This window comes from Mytilus trossulus, chromosome 7 (genome assembly GCF_036588685.1).
Source record: "Mytilus trossulus isolate FHL-02 chromosome 7, PNRI_Mtr1.1.1.hap1, whole genome shotgun sequence".
Lineage (NCBI taxonomy): Eukaryota > Metazoa > Mollusca > Bivalvia > Mytilida > Mytilidae > Mytilus > Mytilus trossulus.
In genome coordinates, this window is record NC_086379.1 from 67711674 (window position 1) to 67724628 (window position 12955).

A 12955-nucleotide genomic window follows, 5' to 3' on the forward strand; every position below is an offset into this window, starting at 1 on the left:
AACTAAAAAGTAAATTTAACATCTTTTAGTCAGAATGAAGTATATTCCGCAATGAGTGATACGATATCTATGTAATGTATAAAATTTTAAAAAAAAAGTTCTTACTGCATCTGTCAACCTATATATATAACTTAGGTTGCAAAGACTAGGAACGATCTATTCTTAATTCACCCAGAGCATATATACAGACTAATATTTACCTGATATAGAAGGCGTAGTTAACAAAAAAATATGAAGCCTTTTAATAGTCTTTATTATTGGATATGAATACAAATGTATATATAAAACGTAAGCGAAAGTAAACAATGGTTTTATGATATTACACAACTTTGTCTTTTTACAAGTGATTGCGATGATAGTGCAACTGGCATAGACATTCGTCTTCGTATTAAATCCGGACTTATTGAATTAGAAAATTTAGACAGCCGTAACAGTTCTTGAAAAATTCCTACAATGTTCGTATTTTCCTTAGCTGAAGCCTGTACAAAGCCTGATTCCCAGTCTACACAAGCTATTGATTCAATTGTTTCTGTGTCCATTGTCGGCACATCATTGTGTATATCTGCTTTATTTTCTACTATGATTATGGGCACTTTACTGCGCTGAGATATTATTTCTTCTCGTAGTTTTTGTACTTCATCAAACGAAGTCATGTCCGTTACTGAATACACTAAAACAAATGCATCACTGGTCGTTATAGCTAACTTTCTCATGGCGGGAAATTCCCTATGTCCAGCAGTATCCAGAATATCTAATGTCAGTTTAATACCTCCGATGTTATACTGTCCTCTGTGTAATTCCTCTACTGTCTCTTTATATTCACTATTAAACCTTTCGTACAAAAACTGTGATATGATGGATGATTTACCCACACCAGCAGCTCCGAGTACAACAATTCTATAATGTACTTCATTCGATGCTGCTCCCTGACTGCCTGATCTCTGACGAGTGGACGCCATGTCTGAAAGGAAACAAAGAATCTTGTTTCAAAAATTTAAACTCGTTCATTTATACTTGTGTATATTGAACTTCTTAACAAAAGTACAAAGTCCTTTTTTTATTTGAATACTATTATAAGTATGCTGTTTAAAAAAGTTTGAAAAGCCACATTTGTGTACAAAACATTTTTTTTCATTTGATTTAATTGAAACAATAATATGATACAAAGTAAAACGACAAAGTTGTCGAACTGTCATTCAAAATGAAAAGTTATCTTTCAAATGGCAAATTTAAACGCACAAACACATCAAACGAATGGAAAACAACTGATATATTATTGACTTGGTACATGCATTTCCTTAAATAGAATATGGTTGTTTAAACCTTGTTTTATAGCTAAACCACTAACTTGTCGGATATCATAGTGGTGGTTATAGTCGAACCTGATTTGATATAAAAAAAGAGCTGGTTTTGAGTTTTATATATATGAAAATATTATTTTATCAACGATATGGCATAAAACAATCATATTCAATAGTTATAACGTTTGATACATGCAATAACAAAATTAACTTACCTTTAGTCAAAGCTCCACAAACAGTGGTTGAGAAGTGGGAAGTATAATAGTTCTACTGGAAATTATCTTATATATAGTCATGTAAATCAATAATTTCATTAACGAGAATAACCACATCCCTTTCATTGCTCATTGTAGAAGGAAAATACATTATGAAATACGTTAGCAACATAGCGAAAGGGAGGTCACATTTAACACTTTCATAGCTCATTGATTGCTATATCTTCATAATATAATACATAATTTTATTAAATAACTGATCAAAATCCATGGAACTAAAAATCATTTCTATTTCAATCAAGCAATATACTTTAATACGTAATACTTTGCGGGCTGTTTATGACTGAGTAATCAAGCCTTATTTAACACAACATGGTTGTATATATACTGAATTAGGAAAATACAAGTATTTTTGTCCAGTGCAATTAAGAAAGAAAACAATAATGCCAAGGGGTTTCTCATATTAGTTTCTTTTACGTTTTTTTTTTATAATTGGGAAATGCATAAGAGAACATGTGGTATATGCGTGAATAAGATCAGTCACCTAGTGACACATAAAAAACATCAGACATCAAGAATCCACCATCAAGTCTTCAGCATTTTGACAAGTGTCTATAATATAACATGTCAATCTCTACCTTATGCTAAAAAAATGCGTAAAGATCATCCTGTCTCTCAACAAACTGACAGCAACAATATTGTATTCATTTTGTTTGAATTATGATCTTTGTTCATACATCTATCATTGCTTCTAAATAGAAATGATAACTATCAGAAGTTGATGATCAACAAAAACGTATTTTATTTGATAAATATGAATTCAACCATTTTTTAAATTTGTTGCACAGAGAAATATTTCGAATCACTGGTCATTTAGGTAATATGATTTATATTATTACAGTAATTGCGTTAAAAGAAGATGTGGTATGCTTACCAATGAGAAAGCTCTTCACAATAGACCAAATATGTAGTATGCTTACCAAATGAGAAAGCTCTTCACAATAGACCAAATAATATAGATGTTAACAACTAAAAGTTACAGTTTTCAACAATGAGAAAAACACATACCGAATAGTGAGGTATAAAAGGCCCCGAAATGGCAATGTAAAACACTTCAAACAAGAAACTAACGCCTTTATATATGTACAAGATTTGAACGAAATACAAATATGTAACAAATAAACAAACGACAACCACTGAAATATGTTTTCGATGATCACATAATATATAAAGCATAAAAATGTTACCTCATTTTATATTATCGTTTTCTAATATATTAAAGACTGAACAAATAATTCGGACATGAACAAAGCTTTCGGAGTTCAATGATAATTATGAAAGGGATCGAAAGAAAAAATGCTCTACATAAGAAAATGCTTGTACCAAGTCAGGAATATGATAGTTGTTATTCTATCGTTTGGTGTGTTAGAACTTTTGATTTTGTCATTTGATTTAGGACTTTCCTTTTTGAATTTTCCTCGGAGTTCAGAATTTTTGTGTTTTTACTTTTTATGTAAAACAATCCAAACAAGAAAACTGACGGACTGATTTGGATACAAAGTAAAGAAATAAAAAACAAATGATACACAACAAACGACAACTATATTTTTCTCTAAAAGAACAATATCATATACTTATTAGAAAAATAAAGTAAGAAACTTGGGTCACCGTTCATTAAAACTCACAATCTACCTCCGAAAGAAGCACACATTTTTGTTAATATCCTTTTTTCTGTCGAACTATTAGGAGAAATAGAGGTAATATCGAAATAAAATAAGAACTAAACTACAGAAATAGCTTACATTTTACAATTATTTAGTTTATGCACAGCTTATTTGGAAACATTAATAAAAAATATAGGTGATCGATGAGTTAAAAAAGAAATTTCAATTTTAATGCCAACAAATGCTATTTTTGTATCAAAGGGAGATAATTTGGAGCTTTTTCAATGAAAGAAACATTTTAAAAGTCATGAAATATTTTAATAAAAGTGATTTTGAATTATTGATAAATATAATGAAGTAATAAAAAGAATCAATCAATCAATCAATCATGAGTGAAGTAAAAACAATCTTTGACGGGCATCATCAGTTGTCTGTGATGTTTCAAAAAGCAGAATCCCTTTTGAATTTATTTCATTACATTCAAATTACTCGCCAAAACGTAATACCAAAAAAAAAATTTAAAGACTGAAAGTATATATACATAATCTGTATGTTATATGAATTTAAGGCGCAATTACTTCATAAGAAAGCCGCCTTCCAAAACCAATAACAACAACAACAACATTGAAAAGGGTAAAAAATCTAATTAATACAAAAAGAGAAAGTTCAACTACAAAAATACTGAACTCCGAGGAAAATTCAATCGGAAAGTCCCTAATTACATGACAAAATACGTGAAACCAATGTTGTCAAAACACATTAAACGAAATTGTTGGCTGCTCTTTGGTCAGGTTGCTGTCTCTTTGACATATTCTCCATTTGAAATCTCAATTTCATGCTATAATTTGTGAAATTCTGTTGGAAGGCAGAATTACTCGGGAGTGCCCTCCGTAAATTGTCAATTACCTGTGTGAAGGATATGAAGCCCGTGGCGAATTTACAATTATTTGCATTACGGATTCCTCATCGCGATCGTGCAATATTTGTAATGACGACACACGGTTTGGTTGAATGTAATTCTATCAGTATATTTAGTTACATTTCGCTGTTTTAAAAAGCCAACCAGTTTTGATGTATTACATGCCACAGGTGATGTAAGTACATATCCGTTTAAAATTATTCAATATGCCAAATAGTAACTTTTTCAATTATTAAACAGTGTCAGATTTTGTTATAATAGTCCTTCGGCATGGCATAAGAAAACAAGTTTTATAGTTTTCTCTATATATTTTCTTAGCAAAATGTTGACCAGCTACTGTATGGACCGTGATATAAGTTCTTATTTGTATAGCTGCTTAAAGAAAATGAGATTACAAAGAAAATAATACTTTATAAATTTCGTGCAACCGAATCTCTTTTCTGGATTTTCCTTTATCAGGAATAATTTCATATTGTCAAAATAGGAGCTTTTGATTCGCTGTCACGATATACGCTACGACCGTCATAGAAGGTAACCGAATGTAAAAAAAGTATCTGCTTAAATGATTGTTGAAATTACATAAAATTATCCTTTATTCAATAATTGAATATATAACATGGCCGAAAAACAATACGTTCTATTACTTGTGAAAATGCTAAATTCAAGAAGAAATTGCATGACACTTGTTATCAACAGAATTTTTCACTCAGGAGGAAAATTATTGAGTAAACATTGAATTGTAGATGTCTTTGTCTTTTAATTCGATTACAACGAAGTGAACTTTCCTTGAACTGATATTCTGGGAATACTCGATTATCCCTAATAAATTTAAAACACGTGATATAAATTCCTAAAACTTTGATCAAGTTAGCATGATCAGTTTTATATAACTTTCAATGAAACATAAATAAAAGTGCAAGTCAAATTTGTATTCAGGTTGACTTTGATTAGACACTTGTCGTCCACTACATGATGTATGTTTAAATAATGTTATTGTAAAATCTAATGAAACGCTTCCCATCACATGGTAGAAAAACAATTATTTTATAAACAAAATATGACTAAATTTTTACTTGTGGAAAAATAATATATCTTTACTGCATGACAAATAACGTGCAATTCTTGTTTCTAGTATCATGACACAATGTAAACACCATGAAATGAATATTTATGATGATGTTTTAGTTTCTATTTTTACAAATGTCTCGCTTCAAAAGTAAATATAACAGTTGGGAATGTGTTTCAATTGAAACTATATTGGACATTTGAGTCAACTTTCAAATCTTTCATACTTTCAATATATGACATTTTTTTATGTAATTTCTCTTTCCGTCAAATTCGGCCCGGTACTCGGGTTCTTAATTCTCTTTGTAAGTAGAGGCATTATCTGACATTGATCAGACAGTGATTTGAGTAAAGGTAACTGACGCTGACGAAAGACATCCGAAAAGATCGGGACTTAACTTGGACTCAATCGGCATAAAACAGCAGTTATTTTCTTTAAATCAAACCTGTTCAAAGGGCCACCGTTTATACCTCGTTTAAACAACACTGGACATTGTAACGATTTTGATCCGATAAAAAGGAATGCGTTGTGTCTAAGTCACCGCTTTTATCCGTCAAGACATATATACTAACATTTTCCAGGAATACTTGATCGAGTGGCGACTAGAAAATTAAGGGTAAAAAATGACGAGAGAAATAGATATAAGACGTGGTATGAGCGCAAATAAGAAAGCTTGTCCTGATTGGACTAACAAAGCACCAACAGTTTTATGTGGTTTAAAATTCTCATTTATAAGTTCTTTCCACTTTTCTGTGGAAAGACATATTGTTTTTCTTTTGATAATTTTTTTTTCTTCCGCCTAATTTTGTTTTTGCGATAAAGATTGGTTTCGCAATATGTCGCATAGATATTTGGTATATGATATCGAACAGTTAATGCGCTTTTGAAATTTACCCTGCGAACCGAATACTTTTCTTTGTATGAGTTATCTGCCAAAACACTGGTTTCCTTGTGTCCACTACTCCTTCGCAACCGTAATGGATTACGAAAAATTTATAATATAAGTGATATGAATTTCTATCTTGTAAATCATAAGTGATAGAGACATAGGATCTTTTCGTTTAAGGTCCTTGGACCAAGAAATGAAAACTAGGTCAAAGTCAAAGGTCAAGGTCGTATTCTATTTTTTTTAATTTAGCTTATTTTCAACTATTCCCAAAAACCGTATAAGATATCAACAAATTATTTTTACTAACATGCTAGTTGCGACATATCATAACACGTAAATTTTGATTGCAAGGGTACGATGAACGTAAAAGGGAGTTTGCTCCCCTCTTAAATTTAAAAATACGCCTATTGTGATATTCCTTATTAACCAAATATAATTAAGACCTATGGTCTTATGATTTGAGGTCCTTGGTTTATGACCATCAAATTGATCTCAAGGTTATAGCTTAATTTGACACCAGATTTCGACCTTTGCATTAATCCCATATGTATACATGATAAAGCCATGAGACTTTTGACAAAAGGTATCAAACCATTTAACCATGAAAAAACCAACCGGAATTGACCTTGTATAAACTGTCAAATTTTATTTACAACCAACTCATTTATCTGAATTACAAGTTGTATATGATACATTTATAAACACAAACAACTCAATTTTATAATTACAAGGACAGAAATAAGAGAATTTGAATTGAGTATCAAAGAATGAAGTGCAGTAATAGGCAGCAAATATTCCTTCCTGAGAGAGATTTAGTTAGCAATTATTGATAAAGTTTGTCTTCATGGGAACATTTAAGTAAAACACTGTTCAAAACATCAATAAAGCTTATTTTGATCATTCAAAAGTAACGAGGTATTAGGGAATACTATTGTTAAAAAGGGCAAAAGTTCAAACAAAGTACTCTTTAGCTTTCTATACTATCTGAAGGTCAGGGAAATCAAATTATTCTGATTTTCATTGATTGGATTACAATCTAGAATCAACCGTTGAGTCAATTTCTATGAAAAATTTTGTCATGTGCAAGATTTAAAAAAACGTTTTTTTATTACGGCAATATTATTTTTTATAAGAGTAGAGACAAATAACAGCATGCTTAAATGAAATATGATCAGACAAACAAAAATTCATAAAACACTGTACAGAAAAACAAACAAACAATTAACACCGGGATTGCACTTATGTCCTGCTGACGGGCAAGTTGTGTCTCTTCAACTAATGGCACTCTTCTATCTGCTCATGGGAAGTTAAATTCCGGTAAAGATTATGAGATCTTATAGTTAAGAAATAAAAGTTGAATTATAACTACCACAAGTGTAACATGACCGTGATTAAGTGTTAGATAACTTGTTATTGCTTCCATTTATTAAAACGTAAATAATTTTGAATATAAATGTTACACAATAACAGATTCTTTAAGTCTTTTATTAACCTCTTACTTTAATCTTTTAAGTTAGATTTCTTTAAGGGAAATACATAATCTTTTAGTTTGCCTTCTTGAGTTGAACACGGTCAATATCTACATGCAATCATCATTGTCTCCGTGCTATAATATTTTAGAAATAGAACTGGTGTTTTAATTTTTAGTTCAGTCTGAGAGTACAGTAGTTTACAGTAGAAATATGGACGATAGATACATGAAAGTCAAAAAGATTAACGAAATATTCATAAAAAGTTTTAATATTTACTATTGAAGAAAAAAACACATTGATTTTTCGAAAATCAAAATGAGTGATATTATGATAAACAAGATTTGTTGGCATTTCTATTCAAATAAAATATTTTGATATACTTTCGAGATTTTTTTGTTGGTGCATAATTATCTAATCATCAAATCAAAATTCAAAAAGGTGTTCGAAAGACGCCCAGTAATTCAATCAAAGTTCGCTAAAAAATAAAGTAAAATTCTCATGTTTTATAAACAGATTTATTGCTTTTAAAAAATCTCCAATCATTCTAATAAACTAATAATTGTCAGCGTCTCCTGAATATACAAACACAACATGCAATTATAACTTCTTCTGTATTGTATAAATTTGATATGTCGTACTGTCATACAATAATTAGGTTCCTTGGGAGAAATAATTAGTCCTTAGATCAAACTTCTGGCCTATTTACTTTCTCATGTAAAGGGTGACGGAGAGTTTATCTGGATAAGTAATACTAGGGATTCTAAGTACAATAAAGAAATTTCTAAATCGTTAATTTTCTTTATTTTTTTTTAATTGAAAAGTGTTTGCATTTAAAAAGTAAAAGAAGAAAAAATAGCGATTTTAGTTTGATATATTGTATAGACATCAACGTATAGTTGGAGGTTGTGTGTCGCCCTCTTTATTTTGTTATATTATGTATAGATAAAATAGAGATTTAAAATGGGAATGTGTCAAAGAGACAAAAAACACGTATATTTACCCTTATACAACGTAGATTAAACAAAGACACGCAAATTCTCACAGTAAATCTCAGTTTAAAAAAGTCAGTGTCCGATGTCAGAATAGGTAACAAAGGAAAGCAAGCAAAATAACAATGATACACACATTAACTAAAAAAATAAAAATCAAACATAATACCTCCTGACAGTGGTTTAGTATCATACCATCATAAAAGAAATGAGAAGAACATAATTCGTTTCATTCGGACGACTGGTTTCAAATAAATGTGTTTATTTTCAATGCAAAGACATTTTGGAATGAATCAATATTAATACCAAAATATGCCTCATATTTAATTACCTGACAGCAGTATCGTAACTATATCCTGTCTTAATAAGTCGGTTTAAAGGTTTGGTTAGCTTTTTGAGGTGAATGCCGACATTTCTGTGCATTGTATAGAACTTTGCCATTAAAGAATATACATGAATCTCGTTGAGAGTTGTGTGTTGACCTCTACAGTTTGGTTTATTGCATATATACATGAATCCCGTTAACGGCTATAAGTTTCCCTCTAGAGCTATTTTGGTTATTTCATTGACATATCCTAACATTTCTTTTTATTTGTTATCTAGTGTTTGTTGTTGTCATTTTCTTTTTGTCGTACGATTGCTTCATCGAGTATGCAACTAATACAAATTATGTTTTAAGACTGCTGCTTTAGCATTAAATCATCTATCCTTTAACTTTGTTTCAAGAGTACTTGGTGGACGTAATTTCTCAGAATAACATAAGGAGATGTGATCTGATTGTAAAGAGACAACTATCCAACAGAATCCAAATGATGTAGAAATCACCATGTGGCTTCTAAAAAGAACAAAACAAGTACCGCATAGTCAGGTGTAAACCAGCGGCTTGATTTATGTCAAAATTATGAACCACAAAAAATAAATATGACAAGACAGCACATAACGACAACCAATGAAGCTTATAAAGACATAGCTTACGGAAGACATAGAATGCGGGGAACCAAAAGCATGTCTATTGCACAACCCTCCATCGGATAACAGGTTCCACTGCACAACAAATGAAAAAATCAAAACCAGTTGGAAACGGCTTGCCTTTATAGACCGGAAGGACACATAAAAACCCTTGTCACCAAAAGAAAGACACAAGTAACCGATTCGAATTCACCATAAGCCTGCTGAAATACTTTGTATAACATACAATGCTTTTTAATAAAATTGAGAATGGAAATGGGGAATGTGTCAAAGAGACAACAACCCAACCATAGAAAAAAAAAACAGCAGAAGGTCACCAACAGGCGTTCAATGTAGCGAGAAATTCCCACACCCGGAAGCGTCCTTCAGCTGGCCCCTAAACAAATATATACTAGTTCAGTGATAATGAACGCCATACTAATTTCCAAATTGTACACAAGAAACTAAAATTAAAATGATACAAGACTAACAAAGGCCAGAGGCTCCTGACTTGGGACAGGCGCAAAAATGCGGCGGGGTTAAACATGGTTGTGAGATCTCAACCCTCCCCTTACACCCCAGCCAATGTAGAAAAGTAAACGCATAACAATACGCACATTAACATTCAGTTCAAGAGAAGTCCGAGTCTGATGTCAGGAGAAGTAACCAAAGAAAATAAACAAAATGACAATAATACATAATATACAACAGACTAATACCAGTTAACTGACATGCCAGCTCTAGACTTCAATTAAACTGACTGAAAGATTATGATTTCATCATATGAACATCAGGCACAATCCTTCCCGTTAGGGGTTTAGTATCATACCATCATAACATATATGAGAAGAACATAACCCGTGTCATGCCAACAACTGTTTTTTGTCTTCTTTGCATTGAATACTCCTTAGGCTTTTATTTACGTTTTTCTATAATAACAATTATTCTTGTCGATTCTTATTCTTCTTTATCTTCAACATTAATATATCATATTTATTTTCCTGTAAGAGAGAAAAGCTACTCAAAAAGAAATTAAGTTTTCTTGGAAAACACAATCTATCCTTACAGATGTAAAAATTAAATCGAACTTTTGAACCTGGCCTGAAGGCTTCTGTAATTAATTTAAAATGTGTTATGATTTCTTCTGTCAGGAAATTTGACAATCCGTATAATTCAATGTTCCTAGAAAAGACAGTATTAACTATTACTTTTACAGGATTTGTGACAATTGATGAACTTATTGAAATGAACTTAATTTAGCGCTAAATAAATAGCTTTTGGAATTTCTCAGAAAGGTATTGAAGCAATGTTGTTGAATGCTGAAGTTTAAGTGAAGGCATATGTTGCAGATTTTTCACAACTTTTCACACTTATGTTTCATTTGTCGGAGCCCCGATCTTTTCCCCTTTCTTCGTTAATGACCGAATTTAACTTACCACTAGATATTCATTTTTCATTCAGAAACATTACGTGTAAAACATATGTGACAAAAGCAATTTTTCATCACCGGAATGTTTTTTTATATGCAAAATTTTGTGAAGAAATTGTTATTTCCTATTAAGTCTATAATGTAGACCTCAATGTGATGTTGAGACATAGAACAGCAACATAACACAAATTGATATGGTTTTGATAAAATGAACATATTCAGAGTATTTTACCTTCGTTTGTTGTGATCTTTTCTGTAGTAGAATACGAATGGTGTAGATATAAGTAGATGTGGTATGAGTGCTAATAAAACAATTTTCTATCCAAGTCACAATTTCTAAAAGTAAACCATAATAGGTTAATGTACGACCTTTTACACGAAGCCTGTTTTTTTTTTTAAAGTTGATATACAAGTCTTTGAGGCATTCATTTCTATGATTCAAATAGTTTGTTGATGAACGCTTAAAAAAACATTGAAGAATACTAGTCAACACTTCAGAAAAAAAGAGGAAAAATCAAGATATAAAAAAAAAGAATAATCTAAGTAAATAATAAGAATTAAAAGTACATTCAGATTATCACATCTCTCCAAAAAAATGATTCTTTATTTTCTAAAAAAAACAGAAAACGTTTTGAATTGATATTTGAGTTTAGATAAATGACCTTCAGTCTAATCATTGATCAACAAAAAATAAATAAATTATAAACTGTCATCAGTTATTTCTGATAATTTTACGTCATTTGTACAATAATCTCAAATAGTTCCTACGCGTCACGATTAGTTTTAATGCCAGTCATTCTATATACTTGCTATCTACTATCTAGTTTGATCTTTTGTTAAAGACTTAACCAGAATGTCAACAATATTGGAAACATTTCCTGATTGTTTTCAAAAAGATTTTTCTGTGGAGAAAATAAAGTCCACACTACAGGAAGCACATGGAAATATTAGATAAAACCAGTACGTGATAACCACTCATTTATAATGCATGTTTATGTCATTGATGAAGGCCATTTCATGATTGATTTTAATTTGTTTGAGTCTATAATAGAACATGCACACACCCTTCTTGTTATTATTGTTGTTTTTAATGTTATGGTAAAGTTTTAAGTGTTACACGAGAAGTTAAATTAAAAGTATGGATACCATTAATAGTAGCTTAGAATATCAGACACTCATATGTCAAATGCACTCTATTGTTATGACACGATTTATACGGAATGTGGAAAGTTAGTTTATTAATAAAGTCATCGTAGATACCAGGATAAAAAATGTGTATTTTAGCCAGATAAGCGTTTCGTCTACAAAAGACTTATTTGTGACGCTGGAATAACAAAAATTTTGAAAACGATTGATCAGAATGAAATAAGGTTTCATCACATGCAGGTTTTGTTGGTTTTAAAGGACTGGTTCCTACATAATTATTCAATTTTACCGTATTTGGAAAGTGTGGCATCTTTTAGATATTAAACCAATAGTTCCAAATGGTGAAGTTGAAATCATCCCTTCGTAAATTTTACGGACGCCATCACGAGTTGGTTGACCGTTATGGAATAACCGTTTCACAAATGATATTTGATATGTTCCTTACGTCGTAACTACAATCCCCTTCCCTTTCATGAATTTGACCTACCGAATTAGACTATTTACCGGATTTGTAATCACATAAGCAACACGACGGGTGACGCATGTGGGGCAGGATCTGCTTACCCTTCCGGAGCACCTGAGATCACCCCGAGTTTTTGGTGGGGTTCGTGTTGTTTATTCTTTAGTTTTCTATGTGTACTATTGTTTTTCTGTTTGTCTTTTTCATTTTTAGCCATGGCGTTGTTACTTTGTTTCATATTTATGAGTTTGACTGTCCCTTTGGTATCTTTCGTCTCTCTTTTTTAGCTTGCAGCACTAGTTTCATACTGCTGAATAGAATGTGTGATAAACTTAGGGCTGTAAAACTGAAAAAGGACAGAGGATCTCAGTTTCTCTCAATAATATTTCTATTTTGCTGTTTACTCTGTACACATAAGTATAGTAACCCTATGAAATATAAATAAAGTATACAGATA

At 31.1% G+C, this 12955-nt stretch overlaps 1 protein-coding gene across 1 annotated transcript; it reads right to left on the bottom strand.

The window, feature by feature from the left end:
* Positions 1-311: 311 nt before the first annotated feature.
* LOC134726615 (GTP-binding protein Rhes-like) lies at positions 312-959 on the bottom strand. Its single transcript, XM_063591025.1, has one exon. The coding sequence runs from the start codon at positions 957-959 to the stop codon at positions 312-314; it is 648 nt and encodes a 215-aa protein (XP_063447095.1).
* Between the last annotated feature and the right edge of the window lie 11996 nt (positions 960-12955).

Excerpts from the sequence above, each read along its gene's own strand:
- LOC134726615 (XM_063591025.1), bottom strand. The coding sequence starts at position 959 with ATGGCGTCCACTCGTCAGAGATCAGGCAGTCAGGGAGCAGCATCGAAT.